Genomic DNA, 25,355 nt, shown 5'->3' with positions numbered 1-25,355 from the left:
GAGAATCATTTTCTCAATGACTCCAATGACGACATTGGGCCAGGCATTCAATCCCTGCTGGTGCCTGTAAGGTATTTGTACATTCTCCCTGTGAGCGTGTGGGTTTCCTCCAGCTTCCTCCACATCCCAGAAATGTATGGGTTGAGGGCAGGGTCAGTGAGTTCTGGGCATGCCACGTTGGTGCCAAAACGTGCTGACACTTGCGGCCTGACGCCAGCACAATCCTCGCTGAGATGAATTGACGCAGATGCCACATTTCACTCTTCCATTGCACATGTGGGAAATAAAGCTCCCCTCTTCTCTTTTGACATCATAGAAACCGGTAGTGAATACGGTCCAGTCCATAACAGGTCAAGCCCTCTGCACCACTGAGTGCATCAATATGGAGCATTGTCGCAGGAAAGCTGTATCCATCACCAGGGACCATAGCCACCCAGGACGCACCCTCTTCTCACTGTTGCCATCAGGAAGAGGGTACAGGAGCCTCAGGACTCACACCACCATGTTCAGGAACAATTATTATCCCTTAACCATCAGGCTCTTGAACCAAAGGGGATAACTTCATTTTACTTCACTCGACCTATCACTAAAATGTTTCCAAAGCCAATGGACTCAATTTCAAAGACTCTTCATCTCCTGTTCTTGGTATTTGTTGCTTATTTATTTACTATTATTATTTCTTCTTTTTTTGTTGTCTTTTGCATACTGGTTGAATGCGCACGTTGGTACATCTTTTACTGATTCTATTCTGGTTATTGGAATTATTGAGTATGCCCTGAGGAAAATGAATCTCAGGGTTATATATGGTGACATTCAGTATAAGTACTTTGATAATAAATTTACTTTGAACTCGAGGATAGTCTATTGACAGCCTCTGACATGTATTGTAAAGTCAGGTGACCTTGTTTGGATGTACTGTACCAAGTAGCTGTGTGGCCTTCCAACTAGAAACACAATTACACCTTTTTGCCTGGCACCAGTTTTTAGTTGTTTTACACTTTCTTACAGTCTCCGCAACAAGCCTCTCTGTGTGTGTGAACAGAGCGAAGCAAGTATACCCTGGAACAGGGCACTCTGAGACCACAGGTACAGAATTAGGGCATTCAGCCCGCTGAATCTGATCTACCTGCCCCTGTAACCCTTGATGCTCTTTCTACTCAGGAACCTATCAATGCCTGCTTTAAATATACTCAATGACATGGCCTCTGCAGCTGTCTGTGGCAATGAATTCCACAGGTTCACCACCCTCTGGCTAAGGAAATTCCTACTCTTCTCTGTTCTCAAGCAACTTAGAAACTTGACACTTGAAAGCAAATAAAGAGCAGAATTAGGCCATTTGGCCCATCAGGTCTGCTCTGCCATTCTATCATGGTTGATTTATTATCCCTCTCAACCCCATTGTCCTGCCTTCTCCCTTTAACCTCTGCCACCCTGACTAATCATATTACAAATGAAGCTCATCTTTGAAAATAAAATCATGAAAGCCAGCCATGAATTGAATGGTCACGGTGGGTATGCTGTAGGAGCCTGAGACTTCAGGGCAACACTTTAAGCCTTAAGCCTTAACCCTTATACTTTAAAGATTAAGATTTAGAAAGGACTGAGGGGCAAATTTTCATACTGTCAGAAGAAGCTGTCGAGGTGGGTACACTTAGAGCATTTAAAGGACTATAAGACCTAGGAACCGAATTAGACCATTTGGCCCATCAAGTATCATCTGCCATTCAAACATGGCTGATTCATTATCCCACTGAACTTCATTCTCCTGTCTTCTCCCTGTACTCACTAATCAAGAATATATTAACCACCATTTTAAATATACTCCACGACCTGTCCTCCACAACCCTCTGTGGCAACGAATTCCACAGATTTGCCATCCTCTGGCTAAAGGGCAATATGGTAGCATATAGTGATTACCATTACAGCACCAGTGACCCGAGCTCATTTCTCTCCGATGCAAGAAGTTTGTTTGTTCTTTCTGTGGCCATGTGGGTTTCCTCCAAGCGTTCCAGTTTCTTCCCACATTCCAAAGACATATGACTCAGTAGGTGAATTTGTCATACAGGTGTAATTGGGTGACAAAGGCTTATTGAGTTGGAAAGGCCTGTTACTGTGCTAAATCTCTAAATTAAAATAAAGAAATTCTTCCTCATCTGCCCTTATATAATGTTATATGCATAAACCCAAATCCAACATATCATTCTTAAACACTACTGCTTATATATGCACCATCATTATCATTAATGTAAGCACCACCATTAATTTATGCACCACTATTATTATAATATTAATATTAATATATGCTCCATTATTTATAGATGTGGATTATTATTAACTTGGTACTAATAATATTAATATGATTGATATAGGCACTATAATTGATGTATGCACTTTCATTATCAAATGCACCCTTACAATGACATGCCTGGCTCATTATTATATATGGAGTGCATTTGATATATGAGATATTTTATTCATTTATGCAGCAGTATTATTAATAAATACAACAAAAATGTACTCTGAATTGGTGGAGTTCAAGTTAAAATGATTTGTCCTCATTCTACTGAGAACACAGAGAGACCAGTGCTGTGGCCATTTGGGGTTGCTGAAACACATGAGAACGTAAACACAAGAGATTGTGCAGGACCTAACGAAGGGTCCAGGCCCAAAATGGTGATTCTTTATTCCCCTCCATGGATACCGCTTGATCTTCTGAGTTCCTCCAGCACTTAGTGTGTGTTACTCTGGATTTCCAACATCTGCAGGATCTTTTGCGCTTACACTCTGCAGGTGCTGGAGCTGCAGAGCAACGGACAAGATGTTGGGGGAACTCAGCAGATCAGGCAGCATCTATGGAAGAGAATAAAGAATCGGTGTTTGGGTCAAAACACTTCGTCAAGATGAAAACTTTGAGTGCTGCTCACAAGATGAGTCGCAGTCTTAGAAATATAGGACATCTAAGGATGATTTTGTTTTATATTAAATTACAGAAATCAGGGAGCATAAATGAGCTAGTTAAAGGAACCAATTCCAGCCAGTTTGCCCATCCTCCCACACTTTATCCAATTCTCTCAAACTGTTTTCCTCAACTACTGTACATCCTGTGGTAATGAGTTCTGTTTTCTACCCACTAAATGTGTTTAAAATTTTCTCGTTAACTCCTGATGTTCTTGCTGATTGTCTTGTAGGGCTGGCCGATAGCTTAGCATTTCCACACAAACCAAAACAGTTTGTCTCCATGCAGTTGAAACCTTTTAACAAGTTTGACAAGTTCAATCAGGTCTCCTCTTGGTCTTCTGTTGTTCGATAGAACGGAGCCTGAGAAAGTTTATCCTTGCCTCACAGTAATGCAGTTTCTTTATTATTATGTAAATATTTTCCATGCATGCTACAGCCAAGAAGGCAACCAATGCCTCAACTTGTTCAGAAGGCTAAGGAATTTCAGCATGTCCATGATGACTCTTAGCAATTTCTGCAGATGCACCATAGAATGCTTCTTCTCTGGGTACATCACAGATTCAACTTCACTTTCCCACACCCTATAGACTCACTTTCAAGGGCTCTTCATTGCAATGGCTCATTATGATTTGCTTATTTATTATTATTGTATTTTTATTTTTTCTCAGCTCAAGCTGGTAAAGCCTGAGGTACGGGCATAACCAAGGATACTCATGTCTCATTGCTAGGAACTTTCTTACTATTCTAATGGTGCCTACTATTATGGTTTTCTGGAGATTTACATGAATATTACTGTGCGGGGCTAATTGTTTAATACAACTGTGTAGGGATGATTCCAGGTGTAGATATTTCTATTAGGTCTTTGTATACGCCGTTCATGTTTCATAGTTTTTCGACTTCCTCTTGTAATTTTGGTGTTTTCCACATTAACCTCTGTTGATAGGTACGTGGATGGGAGTGCTGCAGAGTGTCATGGTCCAGGTGCATGTCAGTGGGACTAGGCAAAATAACAGTTCAGTACAGACTGGATGGGCTGAAGGGCCTGTTTCTGTGTACAGCGACCACCAGCTTTCAGATCCTTCCTCTAATGAGGTGACCAGAACTGGCCACACTGAGCACTGAAATGAATTTTGCTCGCCCAGATTTACTAGCTTTGAAGTAAACAGCTCTGTAGTTATTTGGTTTAGCCCCCTCTCCCTTTTTAAGCAACATACTGTTTTCCAAACATCTGACAACACCCCTACAGTCAGAGGAAATTAAAAAATGTCTCAGACCCACCAATGCCCTTTTGCTAGTCAGAACTTACTCTGGTATCCCAAGCATAAGGTTTGATAATACAGTTTTAGCATGTGGCTTCCTTGCCTCATCTGCTGGGGAATTTGTCAATATGTAAACATGGGGCTTAAACTCATTGGTTACTGACTCCGAGAGCAGAACAAGATAAGCACTTTCCTTAATGACTAACAGATATACAGTAACAGGACATGCAAATCAATACTCACGTGTCATCAAATGTTAACTTAGGTCTTCTAGGTTCTGAATGACCATTGGATATTAACGTCCAAGGATCTGTTTGCGATTGGCTGTTTTCATGGTTACTGCTTGACAAGCTGGGGTGTGATTCGGTCTCCTGCAGTAAAAGAGATAGTTGTCATTGCAAGGAACGTAGCATTTCCTGTTGGTAGCAAGGTTAATGGATTCAGATTCAGATTTATGTAGACTTTTACAGAGAACTGTATTAATGTTATGTATCGCTACTGTACTGCTACCACAAAAAAAGCAATTTCATGATAAACCTGATTCTGATGTGGATCTCTATTGTGGACTGAGAGTGGGAAGGGGACAGGGAGAGGGGAATCTTCATTGGGAAAATGGGAAGGGAGTGGGAAGCACCAGAGAGACATTCTGTAATGATCAATAAGCCAATTGTTTGGAATAAAATGACCTAACCTGATGTCTCAGGACTGGGTGTGTCTGCACCTGTGCCATCCCCTGCCCCTGGCACTCCTTCTCTGCCACCTATTCCACGCCCATCCCACAGTGCTCCACCCTCACCATTCCCAACATCCTTTGCTCCCCCAGATTTACAAGCTTGCTCTCACGTAGACAAATACATTACTGTGTAAAAGTCTTAGGCACCCTTGCTATATATATGTGCCTCAGACTTTTGCACAGTACTGTATGTACTTGTCTTGCCTTGAGTGCTTATTGCATTGTTCTATGTTCTAATCACTGGCTTTCAGATTCAGGTTCATTTATTTGGCACATGAACATCAAAGCATCAGCAAGATGTGTCATTTGTGTCATCAACAAACACAACCTAACGATGTGCTGGTGGCAGCCCACAAGTGTTGCCACACAGTCCAGCACCAACAGAACAATGTTCACAACACAAGCAACAGCAATGGTACTACTCCATAATATTTTAACGTATCCAATATTACAACACGTCGGCACAAATCTAATTGGATTTACAATCAGAGTAATAATATTTTTATTCAAAGGCTCAGCAGCTTCGATGGTCGTGTAGTCAATTCCTGTTAAAATTCGTATAGCAAACTAGCAGGGTAAGGAAGCCCACGAATTCCATAGGAGTTTACAGAGATTAAGAATGGCATCTAAAACTTTGACAAACTTCTATAGCTGTGTAGTGAGAGTGTATTAACTGGCTGCATAACCGGCTGGTATGGAAACACCAATGGCCTTAAATGGAAAATCCTACAAAAAGTAGTGGACATGGCCCAATTTATCACAGGTAAAGCTCTCCCCACCACTGAACATGTCACAGGAAAGAGCATCCAACATCAGGAACTCTTACTATCTTCTCTCACTGCTGCCATTAGGAAGAAGGCACAGGAGCCTCAGAACTCACACCACCAGGTTCAGGAACAGTTATTATCCCTCAACCAGCAGGCTCTTGAACCAAAGAGAATAACTTCAACCTACTTCACTTGTCATATCACTGAAATGTTCCCACAACCAATGGATTCACTTTCAAACACACTTTATCTCATTTTCTGAATAGTTATTTCTTATTTCTTATGTAATATTCCTTATTTCTTTTTATATTTGCACATTTTTTGCCTTTTGCCCACTGGTTGATAACCCAAGTTGATGCGGTCTTTCATTGATTCTGTTACAGTTATTATTCTATGGATATATGAGTATGTTGGCAAGTAAATGAATCTCAGGGTGATAGATACGTATTTTGATAGTAAATTTACTTTGAACTTTGTGTTATGTGTGGCTAACTATCAAACTAACCTATTCAGGTCTAAATGAAGACTAAATGCCCACTCTATCTACCAGAGGTTTCCAACCTGGGGTCCACAGACCCCTTGCTTAATGGTATTGGTCCTTGGCATAAAAAAGGTTTGGAAACCCTATTCTAGGCCTTTCAGTAAATGCCTTCTCTTTGAAGACACATGTGACTGCAAATACTGTAATCGAGAGCAAAATACAAACTGCTAGAAAAACTCAAGTGAATCGAATAGCATTGGAGGATGCCGAAGGAGGGGTGATATTGTGGGTTGAGAACTAGTTCAGAGGAGGAGGGTAAGATGGCAGAAATGATGTAGTCACTGAATCATAGACAACTACAGCACAGAAAAAGGCCTTTCGGCCCATCTAGCCCATGCTGAACTATTATTCTGCCTAGTCTCATCAACCTGCACCCAGACCATAGCCCCTCTTGCCCCTCCCATCCACGTACCTATCCAAATTTCTCTTAAATGTTGAAATTGAACCCACATCCACTACTTCTGCTGGCAGCTCATTCCACACTCTCACCTCACTCTGAGTGAAGAGATCATCCCTCATGTTCTCTGTAAACATTTCACCTTTCAACCTTAACCCACAACCTCTAGTTCTACTCTCACCCAACCTGAGTGGAAAGTACAAGCTTGCATTTATTCTATCCCTCATAATTTTGTATACCTCTATCAAATCTCCTACGCTCATAACCTATTCAACGTTTCTGTATGACTCAGTTCTCAGCTATCAGCAACATCCTTGTAAATTTTCTCTGCACTTTTTTAATCATATTGATATTTCCCTCTATGTAAGTGACCAAAACTGCATACAATGCTCCAAATTAGGTCTCACCAATGTCTTAAACACCTTCAACGTAACAACCAACTCCTGTACTAATATTTTGATTGATGAGGTCCAATGTGCCAAAAGCTCGCTTTATGACCCTACCTAGTCACTGGCAGAATGCAGTTCCACGCTAGGATTTGAAGACCAAAAGAAAGACAGTAAATGATGTCTCATCTTTTAAGAATTCTCTCCCCTCAGATTGAGTGGTGGCATGGACTTATTCAATGTTGGGGAAGCTATCTACTCCATTAAAATGCTGGAGATTAAAGCTTCAAACCTGTGTCTGTGAGGAAGAATTCCATGCTATCTTTAACAGGCCCTTCAGTAAAGAAAACGCTTCTGCCAAGACTTTGTTTTGAAACTTGAAAAATAGAGCTTTCAATCTCGGCCTACTACAGTAATAAAAATCAGCTGATTAATATATCTTAAGGAGGTTTAAAAAACAGAGAATTTCTTTTTTTATCAAAATGCATTATGGAATCTGAAAATATACAGCTTCATCTCATCTTGTGAATAGACTGAACAGGTTGTGGCTATTATGGTAATCGCAAGACTTTACTGAGCCGTTGCCCTAGCAACAGAATTGATTCAGGTTATGTTCAAGATGATAGAAGAAATTGAGTCTAGTGCAGTCTTCCTAATAGCGATATGTATGAATAGTTCAAAGGTATAATCTTAATATGAAAAATTCTGTATGAAGGTGCCCAAACAATTTATCAAAAACACCACTGGGTTTTTCCTAATCAAATCAGGCCTGCTTCAAGCTAGGCTTTTGCTCTGTGAAACATCATCACCATCTCTTTTATTTTGGAGCAGGAAATCTTCATAAACAAAAAAAATACATTTACTTCAATTGGATGGTTCTGTAAAGCCAACTACTGGCAAAGAACTGATCAAAAATCTTGGAAATACAGAGTATCCACAATGAAACTAAAAGGAACGTGGGTTTTTAGTGTAGATTCTTTATCTGATTCTGTTTCATGAATTAAAGACGTGCATTTGCACATTCTCTTTACATTCATTGAAGTACCTTTGAGGCATCATCATCTTTCCTGATGTAGAAAACATGCCAGCTAACTTGTGCAGAGCAAGCTCCTACAATTTGCCAGCCAGTGATGTAGTGGCATCTGCATCAGACTTTGAGGCAAGTGGTCGCGGGTGAAAATCTGTCCAGCTTCTTGCTCGCTTTGCACCCATGATGGGTAGTGCGTCGAACTAGCGACTCAGCCTCATTAAAAAAAATAAATAATTGCAAAAGAAACAGCAATGTTGCTGCTGTCGCACCACAAGGCATGGTGAGGAACAAAAAAAAGCTTCTACAATTAGCAATGTGTTAGCAATTAGTCTTGATGAAGGGTCTCAGCACGAAACATCAACTGTTTATTCCTCTCCATAGATGCTGCCTGACCTGCTGAGTTCCTCTGGCATTTTGTGTGTGTTGTGTGCGTGGACTGAAGGGTAGATATTAGCAGAGATACTGTTAGAGGACACACAGTCTATCATCTTGAGTAACACGCAAAGGGTGGAGGGAACTGAGCAATTCAGGCAATATCTATGGAAAGGAATAAACAGTTGTCATTTTGGGCTGAGACCGTTCATCAGGTGTGGAAAGGAAATGGGAAGAAGCCAGAATAAAAAGCTGAGGAGAGGAGAAGAAGTTCCAGCTGGCATGTGACAGGTGAGATCAGGCGAGGGGAAAGGTGAGTGGATGGGAAGAGCTTGAAGGAAGAAGCTGGCAGGTGATAGGTTGAAGAGGTAAAGGGCTGAAGAAAAAGGAATCTGATAGGAGAAGACTGTGGACCATGGAAGAGAAAAAGAAGTGATGAGCAGGTGAGAAGGGGTAAGAGGGGAACAAGAATGGGGAATGGAAAAAGAGTGAAGTTGGGAGTGTGGCAGGGAAATTACAGTTGTAGGAATTGATCTTCATACCTTCAGGTTGGAGGCTACCCAAATAGAATATGAGGTGTTGCTTCTCCAACCTGAGAGTGGCCTCATCGCGGCAGTAGAGAAGGGACATGTCAGAATGGGATAGGAAGTCAAATTGAAATGGGTAGCCATCAGGAAACCCCATTTTTTGTGGCAGAATGAGTGAAAGAAAAAGTGCTTTGTGCGTGTTGCTCAAGATCTACTGCATTTGCAGGATCTCTCATGTATCACCCCTGAGGCTGCATCTTTGAGTAGGATCTATCTTGTAGAAGGTAGAGAATCCCTTCACTGGATGATGGATCATTTGTGGCACTTATAAGGTACATAGATCAAGCTCAGAGAAGATTGGAGAGACTATTATTAAAATAGAGAGAGTATAGAGAAAATTTACTAGAATGTTATCAGGGTTTCAGCACCCAAGTTACAGAGAAAGGTTGAACAAGTTAGGTCTTTATTCTTTGGAGCATAGAAGGTTGAGGGAGGATTTGATAGAGATATTTAAAATTATGAGGGGGATAGATAGAGTTGACTTGGATAGGCTTTTTCCATTGACAGTAAGGGAGATTCAAACAAGAGGACATGAGTTGAGAGTTAGGGGGCAAGAGTTTAGGGGTAACATGAGGGGGAACTTCTTTACTCAGAGAGTGGTAGCTGTGTGGAACGAGCTTCCAGTAGAAGTGGTAGAGGCAGGTTCGATTTTGGCATTTAGAAAAAAATTGGATAGGTATATGGACAGAAAAGGAATGGAGGGTTATGGGCTGAGTGCGGGTCGGTGGGACTAGGTGAGAGTAAGCGTTCGGCACAGACTAGAAAGGCCGAGATGGCCTGTTTCCGTGCTGTAATTGTTATATGGTTATCTCCTCACAACTGAGCACATCTAAAAGAGCACAGCCTCAACAATGCAGCAACCATCATCAAGGGCCCCTGCCATCCAGACTACATCAGGAACAAGGTACAGGAGCTTTAGGTCCCACACCACCAAATTCATGAACAGTTACCACCATTCAACCACAGAAGAGTCACTACAGCACAGATGCAGGCTCTTCTGTGCATCTAGTCTATGCTGAACTATTAACCTGCCTAGCCCCAGCAACCTGCATATGAACACTGGCATTCATAGCAAGAGGATTCGAGTACAGGGGCAGGGAGGTTCTACTGCAGTTGTACAAGGCCTTGGTGAGACCACACCTGGAGTACTGTGTGCAGTTTTACTCCCCTAATCTGAGGAAAGACATTCTTGCCATAGAGGGAGTACAACGAAGGTTCTCCAGATTGATTCCTGGGATGGCAGGACTTTCATATGAAGAAAGACTGGATCAACTAGGCTTATACTCGCTGGAATTTAGAAGATTGAGGGGGGATCTTATTGAAATGTATAAAATTCTAAAGGGATTAGACAGGCTAGATGCAGGAAGATTGTTCCTGATGTTGGGGAAGTCCAGAACGAGGGGTCACAGTTTAAGGATAAAGGGGAAGCTTTTTAGGACCGAGATGAGGAAAAACTTCTTCACACAGAGAGTGGTGAATCTGTGGAATTCTCTGCCACAGGAAACAGTTGAGGCTAGTTCATTGGCTATATTTAAGAGGGAGTTAGATATGGCCCTTGTGGCTAAAGGGATCGGGGTATGGAGAGAAAGCAGGTTGGATGATCAGCCATGATCATACTGAATGGCGGTGCAGGCTCAAAGGGCCAAATGGCTTACTCCTGCACCTATTTTCTATGTTCTCTATCTTTCTATGAACCATACCCCTCCCATCCATGTACCTATCCAAATTTCTATTAAGTGTTGAAATCAACCCTGCATTCATCACTTGTGCTGGCAGCTCAGTCCACACTCTCATCACCCTCTGAGTGAAGAAGTTCCCCCTCAGGTTCGCCTTATAACTTCACCTTTCACCCTTAACCCATGACCTCTAGCTGTAGTCTCTTCCACCCTCAGTCAGTGAATAAAGCCTGCTTGCATTTACCCTATCTATACCCCTCATAATTTGTATACTCTACCAAATCTTCCCTCAGTCTTCTAAAGTCCTAACATGTTCAATAATTCCCAAAAACTCAGGTCCTCAAGTCCTGGCAACATCCTTGTAAAATTGCTCTGCACTCTTTCAGCCTTATTTACTTCTTTCCTGTAGGTAGGTGACCAGACTGCACAAATCCCTCTGTTCTACCGCACTCCTCAGTGCCCACCTCTCCTCGGTAAGACCTCCAGTACCCTGGTTGGTCCTTCCAAAGTGCAGCACCTTACATGTCTGCATTAAATTACATCTACCATTTTTCAGCCAATTTTTCCAGCTGGTTCAGATCTTGCTGCCAGCTTCCTCACTGTTTGCTACAACCCCGTTTTTAGTGTCGTCTGCAAATTAGCCGATTCAGCTTACCACATTATCATCTAGATTGTTGAAATAGATAACAAACAACACCAGACCCAACACCATCTCCTTAGCCATGTGTTGTGTATGTATGGTCTTCCTATTTCTTGCCTCACTAGCACATAGCACAGATAGAAATCCTGAGATCACAACCCCGAAGGTCCTGTCCCTGAACTTAGCACCTAATCACTGAACTCACTTTGCAGGACCTCATCACCCCTCCTGTCCATGTCATTGGTACCGACATGGGCTATTCTTCCTCGACCTAAGAATGCTGAGGACTTGACCCAAGATGTCCCTGATTCCGGCATCTGGGACACAACACGCTATCTGGGAAACTCGTTCTCATCCATAGAACCTTTTTTCTGTTCCTTTAATCAATAGCTCTCCATCACTACAGCTTGCCTTTTCTCCCCTCTTCCCCTCTGAGCCACAGAGCTAGTCTCATCGCCAAGGCTTCCTCTGCTAGATCATCGCTCTGCAGCATTATCCAAAGTGGTACACCTGTTGTTGAGGGAACGACCACAGGGGTAATCTGCACAGGCTGCCTATCCATCAGGCTCCTGAACCAGTGTGGATAGCTTCACTCACCTCAACACTGAACTGACTGCATAACCTACTAATTCACGTTCTCAGTATTATTTGTTTGTTTGTTTATTTATCACTGTATTTGCACAGTTTGTCTTCTTTTGCACATTGGTTGATTGTCAGTCTTTATTTCTGTCTAGTTCTTCGTTTATTTTATTGTATAAGAAAAAGAATCTCAGGGTAGTAATGGTGATATATGTGTACTTTGATAATAAATTTACTTCGTGCTTTGAGCTATGGTACAAAAGAAGAGGTCTGGGAAATTTCAGCTACTGCCAAATGGAATGGCGGACCACACTTGAGAAGCTTGGTGGCCAATTCTTTCTCCAGCTTTGTTGTGTTGAAGTTTTTAGGGTGTTAATTGCTCTCAGTGAATCTGAGATGAGAAAGTTCAACCAACTGAATTATAGTTGGGACTTGGAAATCCAAATAAACTGCTTCTTCCTTTTACAGCAATGACAGATTTGGCAGAAGCTGGAAATCTGGAGCAATGCACACAAACTGCTGGAGGGACTCAGCAGGTCAGGCAGCCTCTCAGTAATCCAGAGACTTTCAGTTCAGATTCTACGTTGTCAACTTGAGAAAATGAATTCAGATTTAAAATGTGTGAAAATAAAATATGGCTCTCAATTTCACCTTAACCAACACAGAAAATGCCTGGGTCTGGGTTGTATCACTGACAGTGCAGTTGCCAGTTCTGAATTGAATTCTCAGCTTGGATTAACTGCTCAGGGCAGCACTGACACAGTGCTGCATTCTCAAAGATCCAGCCTTAGAATGATGCACAAGAGATTCTGTATATGTTGAAAATCTTGAGCAACACACCCAAACTCAATTCCTCCCAGTAATCCTGATCACAGATCACAGGGGTGAGAAGAGCAGGCACTTCATATTAAAGGCCAACGCACACAAAATGTTGGAAGAGCTCAGCAAGTCAGGTAGAACCTATGGGGGCAAATGAACAGTCAATATTTCAGGCTGAGAGCTTTCCTCCGTCGACCCTCCATAAATGCAGCATGACCTGCTGAGTTCCTCCAACGCCTTGTGTGTATTCTTGCTTTTACAGATGGGCTAGTTGCGTGATTTCCATCCCGTCCACGAGAAGTTAAGAAGAAGGACTCACCGTGGGGATTTTTGCATGGCAGGGGGGCTTGCTGTCAGGTTTGCGGTGTCGGTATTGCGTGGAGGGCTGTGAGGCACTGGTCGGTATGGAGTCGCCGCCACTCTCTGGGCCGAGAGAACTGCTCTCACCGTTCCGTCGTTTGAGCTCTGGTTCATCTGGCAGCGGCGAGAGTGGTGGCGGGAACTTCCTCTCCCTTTTCGTCAACTGTTTCGTTAGCCTAAGAGAAGAAAGAATTAATGAATACTCCAGGACATAGCATACCAGAGGGTCAGGAGCACAAAACGCTTCAATCAGCCTTTCTATCCCTTCATGACAGCCCATCACAGCTACGCTATCCCTCACCCTCCCATTTCCCATGTCCCACAGGGGTACTGTACACTTTTACTTAGTCTAGCCATAGCACCTCTTTGGACTTCTGAAGACCTGTGCTGGGCCCAGCATACCAATGCAATCACAAAGAAGGCTCACCAGCCACAATATTTCATTAGGAGCTTGAGGAGATTTGGCAAGTCACCAAAGACTTTAGCAAATTGCTACAGATCCACCATGAAGAGCATTCTAACTGGTTGATTGAAAATAGCTTCGGAGAGTTGTAAACTCACCCAGCTCCTTCATGGGCACTAGTTTCCCCAGCACTGAAGACATCTTCAAAAGTTGGTTCCTGAAGAAGGCAGAATCCATCACTAAGGTCCCCCACCATCCTGCACATGCCCTCTTCTCATTACTACCATCAGAGAAGGGGTACAGGAGATTGAAGATGTAAGACAATATTTTAAGAACAATTTCTTCCCCTCCACCATCAGATTTCTGAATGGTCCATGAACATGACCTTACTAATTTGCTTTCTTTTTCTACTATTCATATATTTTTTATACATTCTGCATTTTAGCTAAGTTTTTTTTATGTATTGCACTGTAATGCTGTTGTAAAACAACAAATTTTATGACATATGTCAGTGATAATAAACCTGATTCTAATCCTGAAGTTTTGATGGAAACTCACAGTGGACATGAGAATGTGCAAACTTCTCACAGACAGCACCTGATATCAAGATTATAAACTGGCCTGATGGAGTCAAGGAAAGACACTATAATTTACAAATAAATTACTTTAAGTTACAGTAAGAAATATATAGACAAGCTGCAGGTTTCTGCAGCATTCATACCTTGGGTCTAAACTACTTATATATTTGTTTGGCTGTATTTTACTGATATATTTATGTGCTTGCTATCTTGAATGTGCTGTATGTATGTGCCTTGTGCTGTGTGTGACAGTTGGTACTGAATTTTGCTCCTTGGCTCTGTAGTAAACCTGTCTTGTTTGGCTGTAATCATGTGTATTCAAATATGGTTGAATGACAATTAAACTTGAATTAAACTGAAATTAAATAATTAGTGCAAAAATGAGAGCAAAAATTGAGGTAGTGCTCATGGTCCATTCAGAAGTCTGAAGGTGGAGTGAAAAAGCTGTTACCAAAACACTGAGTGTGTGTCTTCTGTTTCCTGCACCTCCTCCTTGATGGTAACAATGAGAAGGGGACATGTCCTGGGTGGTGAGAGTCCTTAATGATGGATGCCGTCATTTGGAGGCACATTTTGAATGTGAAGTGGCAACAACTCTATTGTCGCACCATAAAGCCACCAATTTTTTCACGCTCAACTGTGGCTGTTTGCTTAATTTATTTATTTATTGGGAGCATCTAAACATTTTTTGATTAAAAACTTTCAGATAAAGTTAAACCTTATCTCTCCATCTGTAGTCATCTTGATTCGAAACCCTGGTTGGTCATCCCATTGGTGGGTTAGGATGGTGGATTTGAGTCCCTAAACATTTTTAGTGGGCTACTGTAGTCCCAGCTTGCTGGGAATTTCCAGTGTCTGGGGGGCAGCTAGTCTCTTGTATCTGAAAGGGTGCTGGGGGGGGGGTGTTTGTTTTCTTGGGAGACTCTGCTTCATTGGGTGTTTGACAGGGTTTGGTGTGATGACAGGACTCCAGCAGGCTTCAGTGAAGTGGGATCTGACTGGTTGCTGTGCATTGGTGCGGAGGCGTCAATGCACAGGGTTGTGGAGGCTGGGGACGTGGTCGGCTCCATCACGAGCACAACTCTCCCACTATCCAGGGCATCTTCAGGGGGCAGTGCCTCAAGGAAGTGACATCCATCCCTAAGGAACCCCATCCAAGACATGCCTTCTTCTGTATGTAATAGGGACAGTTAAGAGACTCTTAGTAGGCCCGGATGAAAGAAAAATGGAGGGCTATGGGGATGGGAAGGTTAGATTAATGGTGAAGTAGATTAGAAGGTCAGCATGATATTATGGACCGAAAGGGCCTGTACAGTGCTGTGCTGTCCTATATTCTATGTTCACATGGGGATTCATGGCAACTCATTACCCCATAATCACCACGCCTGTTATCAGCCTTTTATCAATTTATATATAACATTATTTGAATATGAATTCACACTTGCAGGTGGTGGTATTTAGATTATCATTTATAGAACAATAAGCCAGTAACTTAACCAACAGGCAACCATTAGCAGTAATGCCCTGAACTCTATATACTGTGTTCATTTCACCTATTCATCTTGCCCCTCTCTGTGTGGGTGTGGGCCCAGAGTAATACTTGTTACAGCAACGTTTGCTGCCAAGGATAATTGCTGCATTAAAATCATTCCAAAATCTAATTATTTGATCACTTTCCAAGTGCACAGTTCATTCGTAAATAACTTCCTGGATCTAGTCTTAATGACTTCCATTAATTTTCCATAAAAATGTACATTTTTAATATCATTACTCAATGTTATTCAATCTCTGATGGTCGGACAATGAAAATCTCTTTTAATAGGGCTAACATGGAAATTTATTGCCTGAGAATGGGCCGCAAGAACCAGGTGCCCTATTTGGTTAGGAGTTTGAGGAGATTTGGTAGGTTATCAAAGGTTCTTGCAGATTTCTCCTGGATGCATTGCGGTGAGCAATTTGACTGGTTGCATCACAGTCAATGGAAGTATGGAGCTTCCATTGCACAGGATTACAGAGTCATAGAAAAGTACAGAACAGAACCAGGCCCTTTGGGCTTTCTAGTCCGTGCCAAACCTAAACTGCCTTCGCTCATCGACCTGCTCTGGGACCATAGCCCTCCATACCTCTACCATCCACGTACCTATCCAAATTTCTCTTAAACGTTGAAATCAAGCTTGCATGCACCACTTGCACTGCCAGCTCATTGCACACTCTCATGATCCAGGACTGAGAAATTTTCCTCTAATGTTCCTCTTAAACTTTTCACCTTCCACCTTTAACCCATGACCTTGGGTTCTAGTCTCACCCAACCTCAGTGGAAGAAACCTGCTTGTATTTACTCTCTCTAACCCGCTCAAAATATTGCATACCTCTGTCAAATCTCCTCTCAATCTCCTACTTCCCAAGGAATAAAGTCCTAACCTATTCAATCTTTCCATATAACACAGGTCCTCCAGACCTGGCAACATCCTTGTAAATTTTCTCTGTACTCTTTCAAACTTACGTACATCTTTCCTGTAGGTAGGGCAGCAAACTGCACACAATATTCCAAATTAGGCCTCACCAGTGTCTTATACAACCTCAACATATCATCCCATCTTCTGTACTCAATACTTTAATTTATGAAGGCTAATGTGTTGAAAGCTTTCTTTATGACCCTATTTGCTGTGACACCACTTTCAATGATTTAATGGATCTGTATTCCCAGATCCCCTAGTTCTACCACACTCCTCGGTGCCCTACCATGCACTGTGTTAGACCTACCATGGTTGCTCCTACCAAAGTGCAAAACCTTGCACTTGTCTGCATTAAATTCCATCTGCCATTTTCCATCACATTTTTTCAGCTGGTCCAGATCCCGCTACAAGCCGATAGTCTTCCTCGCTGACCACTACACCCCCAATCTCAGTGTTATCCGCAAGTAGGCTGACCCAGTCAATCACAATATCATCCAGATTGTTGATATAGATCACTGGTCTTCTTTCATAGAAAAATAATGCTTAATTTATATTATTTTTCTGTTCACTGCTGCTTACCCGATGCTCTGTGCCTATGATGTGGCTGCAAGAAAATTTTTCATTGCACCTGTGTATACAGGCACTTGAACAGATGACAATAAAATTAACATTGACTTTGACTAATTCTCAGTTGTAAGATTGTCAGAATCTGTCATCTCAACACTATTTTCTATATTCTGTTTTCTTTTATCTACTTCACTGTAATTATATATGCCATGGTCTGCCTGGGGACACATAAAACAAAATGCTTTTCCATGCACCTCGGTATATATTTTTTATTAATTTATAGACATACTGTGTGGATTTGGCCCTTTTGGCTCTTCAAGGCATGCCACCCAGCAATCCCCCAATTTAATCCTAGCCTAATCAGGGGACAATTAACAATGAGCAACTGACCCACCTCTTTGGACTGGAGGAGGAAATTGGAGCACTCAGAAGAAACCCACACAGTAACAGGGGGAGTGTACAATCTCCTTACAGACAGTGGCAGGAATTGAACCTGGGTCGCTGGTACTGTTTAGTGTTGTGCTAACCACTATGCTACCATGCTGCCTGGGACAATAAAGGCAAGAAAGCAGTTGTCGGGCTGTACAAGAAACAGGTGAGGCCTCACTTGGAGTATTGTGAGCAGTTTTGGGCACCTTAAAGGATGAATTGACATCGGAGGGTGTGTTCAAGCTGACAGGAAAATGACAGTAACCCAAATAATCAAGCATTACAACAGTGGTGTGCAAAAGAGCATCTTGGAATTTAGCACACATCAAACCTTGAAATGGATGGGCTACAACAGCTGAAGACCACGAATGTACCTAATGAAGTGGCCACTGAATGCATAGCCGAGGCTTATTAGAACTCCCAAAATGTTTTTCAGCCTGTTTCTGTTCGCGGGACAATAACAAGCCAGAAATGATAAGGTAATATGTGAGCAGGAATGGATGATAAATTTGGAAAGTGCTTACTCTTTGTTGCTAAGGACCTTGTGGCTGGAAGTGGACGAGCAGCTGGCAGGGAGTAGCATTGGGGCTGGGGACTCCTTCTCTGTGTGCTGTTTCTTCAGTTCACAAAGACCTTCTGTGTTCTCCATCTGTGGAAAGGAACACAGCATCATAAAGGAGGCCATTTTGCACCTTGACAATTTCCTAGCATTCCATTAGCGCAGGGGCTCCCAACCTGGGGTCCACGGCCTCCTTGCTTAATGACATTGGTCCACAGCATAAGAAAGGTTGGGAACCCCTGCATTAGATCAATGTTCAGGCCCTAAATTGGGGGATGAACATCAAATTATTGCAGCTAAATTTCAGACAGAAAACAAATGGTCATAAGTTTACAGAACATAGAATTGTACAATAGTATGATGTTGTGTTGACCTTTTAACCTGTAAGATCAATTTAACCATTCCCTGCATTTTTCTTTTAATCCATGTCTCTTAAATGCCCCTAATGTATCTGCCTCTAACACTAAACCTGGAAGTGCTTTCCACACAGTTACCACTCTCTGTGTAAAAACTGTACTTCTGACAGCCCCCCCCCCCCATACTTTCCTCCAACCACCTTAAAAATTATCCCTCATATTTGCTATTTCTACCCTTGGAAAAAAAATCTTTATTTATTGTGGTAATTTCCACAGTTAATAGTTAAGTTTATTTCTGGGGAAAACTACACAAATAGGTTTTGCACCTCTTTTAACACATTTAAATTATGTCCAATGGGAGCTTTGCCTTAGAGACTATTGATTTAAGATAAGATTTCTTTTAAGATTAACTTTATTTGTCACATGTACATCGAAGCATAAAATGTATCTGCAGTCTCTTGTGTCTTTGTGAATTTACAGCCACTGAGGCGAGGGAAAAGGGAAGGGGGAGGATGGGGAATGATTGTTGGAACTGTTGTAATCAAAACCAGCAGATAACAGATTCAGGAACAGATTTATTAGGTGGGCATATCTGGATTTAAACTGTAATACATCAGCCCTCATGAAACACATTTTCTCTCTATCTGTATGTACAGTATATTCTATTCCCAAAGTTCAAAGCAAATTTATCATCAAAGTAGATATAAGCAACCATATATTTTTTAAATTTACATTTTAGAGATGCAGCATGTTAACAGTGTCTTCCAGAACAATATGGGCCCATGCTGTCCAATTGCACCCAAGTGACCAATTAACTTACTAACCTGTAAATCTTTGGGATGTGGGAGGAAACCGGAACACCCAGAGGAAACACGCGCAGTCATGGGGAGAACATGCAAATTTCTTACAAACAGCGGTGGGAACTGAACCCAGGTCGCCGGCACAGTAAAAGCATTTTGCTAACTGCTATGCTACTGTGTCACCCCTGAGATGCTATCTTACTCTGAGATTCATTTTCCTGTGGACATTCATAGTAGATCAATGAATCAATGAAAAACTACACACAAAAAAAACGACTGACAAACGACCACTGTGCAAAAACAAAATAAAAACTAACAGTAATAATGAATAGCAAGTAAATAATGCTGGGAACATGAGTTGTAGAATCCTTTAAAGTAATTCCATAGTTTGTGGAATCAGTTCAGTGTTGGGATAAGTGAATTTATCCATGCTGACTCAGGAGGATGAATGGTGTAAGGTAATACTGTTCCTGAGCCAACACACACATAAAATGCTGGAGGAACTGAACTGGTCACGCAGCAACTATGGAAATGAAAAATCAGTCAATGTTTCGGGCTGAGTCCCTTTATCAGGACTGGAAAACAGGATGAGAAATCAGAGTAAGAAGGTGGGTGGAGAGGGGAGGAAGGAATACAAGGTGGTGGGTGATAGATGAAACCGGGAAAGGGGAAGGGATGAAGTAAAGGGCTGGAAAGTTGATTGGTAAAACAGATAAAGGGATGGAGGAGGGGGAATCAGATCGAAGAGGGTAGAAGATCATTGAGGAAAGGGATGGAGGAGGGTCACCAGATCAGAGTGATGGGCTGGTAAGGAAAAAAGGTGAGAGAAGGAAACAAGAATGAGGACAGGTGAAGGAGAGGAGGGGGGAACAATTAACCAAGTTTGAGAAATCGATGCTCATGCCATCAGCTTGGAGGCTACCCAGACGGAATATAAGGTGTTGCTCCTCCAACCTGAGAGTGGCCTCATGGACTGACATGTTGGAACTGTTCCTGAACCTGGTGATGTGGGACCCAAGGCTCAGTACCTCCTTCCCGATGGCAGCAGTGAGCGGAGAGCATCCCATGCTGGGTGTGCATACCTCTCTGACTAATGTAAAAGATTCACAGATTGCCACCAACAATTTAATACTCAAATAGTAAAAAGTTTGTAACATGAAGACTGAACTGATTCCACAATGTATGGACTCACTTTCAAGGACTCTACAAGTTCTGTTCTTAATATTTATTATGTATGTATTTATCATTATTTTTGTTGTTTTTTTGTATTTGCACAATTAATGGTTTTTGTACATTGGTTGTTTGTGTACAGTTTTTCATTTATTTTGTTGTGTTTCTTTTATGTACTGTGTATACCCACAAGAAAATGAATTTCAGGATAGTATACGGTGAGATAATTATTTATTTATTGGTTTAGTTCTTATTTATTGAGATACAGTGTGGAATAGGCCCTTCTGGCCCTTCAAGCTGCACAGCCCAGCAATCCCTTGATTTAACCCTAGCCTAATCACGGGACAATTTACAATGACCAATTAACCTACCAACCGGTACATCTTTGGACTGTGGGAGGAATTCAGAGCACCCAGAGGAAATCACAGGGAGAAGGTATAAACTCCATACAGGCATCAGAGGGAATTTTACCCGGGTTGCTGGTTCCGTAAAGCATTGTGCTAACCACTACACTACAATACCACCCTAAATATATGTACTTAGATAATAGATTAAACTTTAATCTTTGAACTTTGAAGATTTTTACATAAATAGACCTTGGAAATAAATCCCTTTACCTCTGTGTGCCTACTGCATTCTGAAGACACTGCAGCTTGGTTATGTTGACACAGTTGTCCCAGGCAATTTTGGGAAAATTCCCTAAATAAACATATGGTGGCCACTTTATTCATGAATGTGAGGAACACTGATTACAGACTTAGCTGTTCGCAAGCACTCTGGGGTATGTTCCCTGTTCTGAAATAGGAACCACACAAATCAGCCATATTCCTGTAATTAACTGTGGCACTGGATAATCTCCATTGACAGGAGGGGCAAGCAATCTCACCTTGCTCACCATCCATTCCCTGCTTTCACTTTTATTATTGGACTGGAAGAGATGATTCAGCTCAGACAAGGACCTGTAAGCACAGTGTCCTCGTTGCCCAGCACGAGGGGCAATTATGAAGAAAACACAGCGGCACCTCTACTTCCTTAGGAGTTTGCGGAGAATCGGCATGACATCCAAAACTTTGGAAAACCTCTATTGATATGTAGCGGACAGTATATTGATTGGCTGCATCACAGCCTGGTATGGAAACACCAATGCTGTTCAATGGAAACTCCTACAAAAAATAGTGGATATGGTCCAGTTCATTGTGGGTAAAGTCCTCCCAACCACTGTGCACATCTACATGAAACATTGTCGCAGTAAAGCTGCATCCACCATCAATGACCCCCACTACCCAGGATATGCTTTCTTCTCACTGCTGCCATTAGGGAAAGGGTACAAAAGCCGCAGGACTCACACCTGTTACTACACCTCATTCATCAGCCTCTTGAACCAGTGGGGATAACTTCATTCAACTTCACTGAAATGTTCCCACAACCCACAGACTCACTTTTAAGGACTCTTCATCTCATGTGCTTGATATTTATTGCTTATGTATTTATTATTATTGTTTCTTCTTTTTGCACATGCACGGTTTGATGTCCTCTACACTCTGGTTGAACATCCTAGTTGGGCAGTCTTTCATTGATTCTGTTATCGTTATTATTTTATAGATCTATTGAGTACACACACAAGAAAATGAATCACAGGGTTGTATATGGTGCCATATATGTACTTTGATAATAAAACTTAGTTTGAACTTCTTGCAGGCAATCAACGATGAGAAACTAATACTGTACTGGCTTTGTAAGTAATTTCCAAATTATTGTAAATGGGAAGATCTAGAGCTTGGTCAGCTATTTAAGTAACTCATAGTCCAAGTGTAATATAACTCCATTCCCTCACCTTTGTCACAAAATCCTCAATAGATTGAACTAATCCAGATCTGTTGCTAGTGTGGCGGTCAGTATAATTGCTTTACAGCACCAGCTATCACCAATTAGGGTTCAATCGCCAATGCTGTCTGCAAGGAACTTATACATTCTCTCTGTGACCGCATGGGTTTCCTCCAAGGGCTCCAATTTCCTCCCACATTCCAAAGATGCATGGTTAGCGTTAGTAGGCTGCCGGCATGCTATGCTGGCGCCAGACACATGGCGACACTTGCGTGCTTCCTCTAGCACAGTCTTCGCTGGCAACACACAGAGAAATGCTGGAGGAACTCAGCAGGTTAAGGCAGCATCTATGGTATGGAAATGATGTCTTGATGAAGGGTCTTGACCTGAAATGTCAACTGTTTATTCCTTTCCATAGATTCTGCTGGACCTGCTGAGTTCCTCCAGCATTTTGTGTGTGTTGCCTTGGATTTCCAGAATCTGCAGATTTTCTCGTGTTCACTGATTTGATTTAACGCTAATGACATACTTCACAGTATGGTTCGATGTTTTGACGTACACGACAAATAAAGCTGATCTTTAACTGTCAGTAGGAATTAGAAATTCTGTTATGCAGTCATACAACAACAGAACAGGCCCTTCAACTCAGTGAGTCTCTGCTGACTATCAAACAAAGTCCAAAGTTCAATTTTATTATCAAAGAATGCATACCATATGCAAATGGAAACGGAGGTGGATTGGCCATACCTTGAGGAAGCCAACATCACCAGGCAGGCATTAAAATGGAATCCCCAAAGAAACAGGAAAAAAGAACATCTAAAGAACACATGGAGGTGAAAAATTATACGATGGGGACACTCCTGGTCCACTCTCCAGATACTGGCTCAGAACAGAGGATGATGGACGCAGGAGGTCATCGATGGCCTATGCTCCGTCATGAGCCAAGGGCCCAAGAAGAAGAAGAAGACGACGATGTATACCACATAAAACCTTGAGGTTCATCTATTTATTTATTTATTAGAGATACAGTGCAGGAAAGGCTCTTCTGGCAGTTTGAGACATGCCACCAGCAATCCACCAGTTTAACCCTTGCCTGATCATGGGACAATATACAATGACTAATTAATCTATTAACCAGTATGTCATTGGACTGTGGGAGGAAACTGGTGAACCCGGAGGAAACCCACACATTCCACAGGAACAAACTCCTTACAGAGGATGCCAGGACTGAACACCGAACTCTGATAGCCCTGAGCTGTAATAGCATGGCATTAACCACTACACTACCCTGATGACTATCTTCTCGCATGCACCAACAAAACAAAGAAAAACCACAGAATCCATCTATTGACACTCGCCACTTTATTCTTTCAACTGGTTTCCATCAACTCTCTTCACATTCCGTCACTCATCGACACAGATTAACTCACCAACCAGCACATCTTTGAGATGCAGAAGGAAATCAGGAAACCAGAAGGACACCCCACACGGAGTTTCCTACAGGGAGAATGTGCAAGCTCCACACAGATAGTGGCAGAGCTCAGGATCGAACCCTTGTCTTGAGCTGTGAATCAACCGCTCTACTTGTTATGCCATTGTACCACACATCGTTCTTCAGCACTCACAGACTTCTGGGGGACAGAATTTCAGATTTTCACAACTCGGTGCATCACTGGATCTAAAATTCAGCAGTGGTTTGTCTGATAATTCAAGATCTGTGGGCAAAACTATTATTTAACTGCCCATCTCTAATTACCCTTGAGACGCTGATGGAGACTGTCTTCCTCTGCAAACCTTGAGGTGTGGGTGCACCCACGACGCCGTTGCAGAGAGAGTTCCGGGATTTTGACCTTTGGAGGCTGTGTGGCTTGGAGGGCAAATTCCAGCTCAGAATGAGAAGCAGATTCAGCATCACTTACTTAAATGATGTGAAATTTGTAACTCTGTGGCAGCAGTTCTGCGCGATGATGTAAAACTACTGTAAGTTTATTTATTGAGATAGATTGTGGAACAGACCCTTCTGGCCCTTCGAGCCGTGCTGCCCAGCAATCCCCCGATTTAATCCTAGCCTAATCGAAGGACGATCTACAATGACCAATTAACCTGCCAACTGGCATGTCTTTGGAATGTGGGAGGAAACTGGAGCACTCAGAGGAAACCCACGTGGTCACGGGGAGAACATGCAAACTCCTTACAGGCAGTGGCAGGAATTGAACCCAGGTCACTGCTACTGTAGAGTATTGCGCTAACCACTACACTACCGTTACATCCTAATTATGTATACAAACAAATAGTACACACAAATAAAACAAGGCAGCGGTATTTCTCTGCAGTGCCTGCCTGTTCCCTTTCCCTCTCCTGACAGGCACTCAGCTACCTGCCTCCCGCAACTTAGGGTGACTACCTCCCAGTACATGTGTCCCCCACTTTACGAAAGTTCACTTTACGCCACTTCGCTTTTATGAAAGACCTACATTAGCACCTGTTTTCGCTAACAGAAAGAAATCTGAAGAGGATTTTTGCTTTTATGATAAAAGGCGCCTGCTTTAAACTTGTGTTTACCCTGAGAAAGACTACCATGACCGTGAAGCCTTGCGCGGCAAGTGTGTGTGCATACGTGTACGTGCCGATTTTTTTCTTCAAGTCGGCTTTGGCTAAATCTTCCCGATCCTGGTAAGTGAAACTACACTGTACATACATTATTTTTTACTTTATATAGGCAGTGTATTTATCACATCATTCCTGCTTTTACTATATGTTGTGTTATTTTAGGTTTTATGTGCTATTTGGTATGATTTGGTAGGTTATTTTTTGGGTCTGGGAACACTCAAAAATTTTTCCCATATAAATTAATGGTAATTGCTTCCTCGGTTTATGCCATTTCAGCTTACATAAGGTTTCACAGGACCACTCTACTTTTGGATAGCGGGGGAAACCTGTAGCACTTATCTATCATGCCCTCATTCTCCCGTAAGTCATACAGCCATTGCTCTTTAAAGAGCCGAAGCTTGATGCACTTCATGCAGATGCAGCTATCAGGGAGGCTGCTGGCCTCCCAGAACTCTCACGTCTGGAGTATTGTTTTCATTTCTGGTTCACCTCATTACAA

The 25,355-nt window shown here is 42.2% G+C and overlaps 1 protein-coding gene across 5 annotated transcripts in view; it reads right to left on the bottom strand.

The window, feature by feature from the left end:
* Positions 1-25,355, bottom strand: part of aff2 (AF4/FMR2 family, member 2) — a 685,599-nt gene that overhangs the window by 53,704 nt on the left and 606,540 nt on the right. For all 5 annotated transcript variants that reach the window (XM_073057781.1, XM_073057783.1, XM_073057782.1 and 2 more), the window contains 3 exons: positions 18,062-18,186; positions 13,064-13,280; positions 4,461-4,588 (listed from right to left, as the gene is read on the bottom strand). In XM_073057781.1, coding sequence (XP_072913882.1) covers positions 4,461-4,588; positions 13,064-13,280; positions 18,062-18,186 — 470 coding nt within the window. The remainder of the gene's footprint in view (positions 1-4,460; positions 4,589-13,063; positions 13,281-18,061; positions 18,187-25,355) is intronic.

This window comes from Hemitrygon akajei, chromosome 10 (assembly GCF_048418815.1).
Source record: "Hemitrygon akajei chromosome 10, sHemAka1.3, whole genome shotgun sequence".
NCBI lineage: Eukaryota > Metazoa > Chordata > Chondrichthyes > Myliobatiformes > Dasyatidae > Hemitrygon > Hemitrygon akajei.
This window is presented reverse-complemented; position numbering and strand designations above follow the sequence as displayed.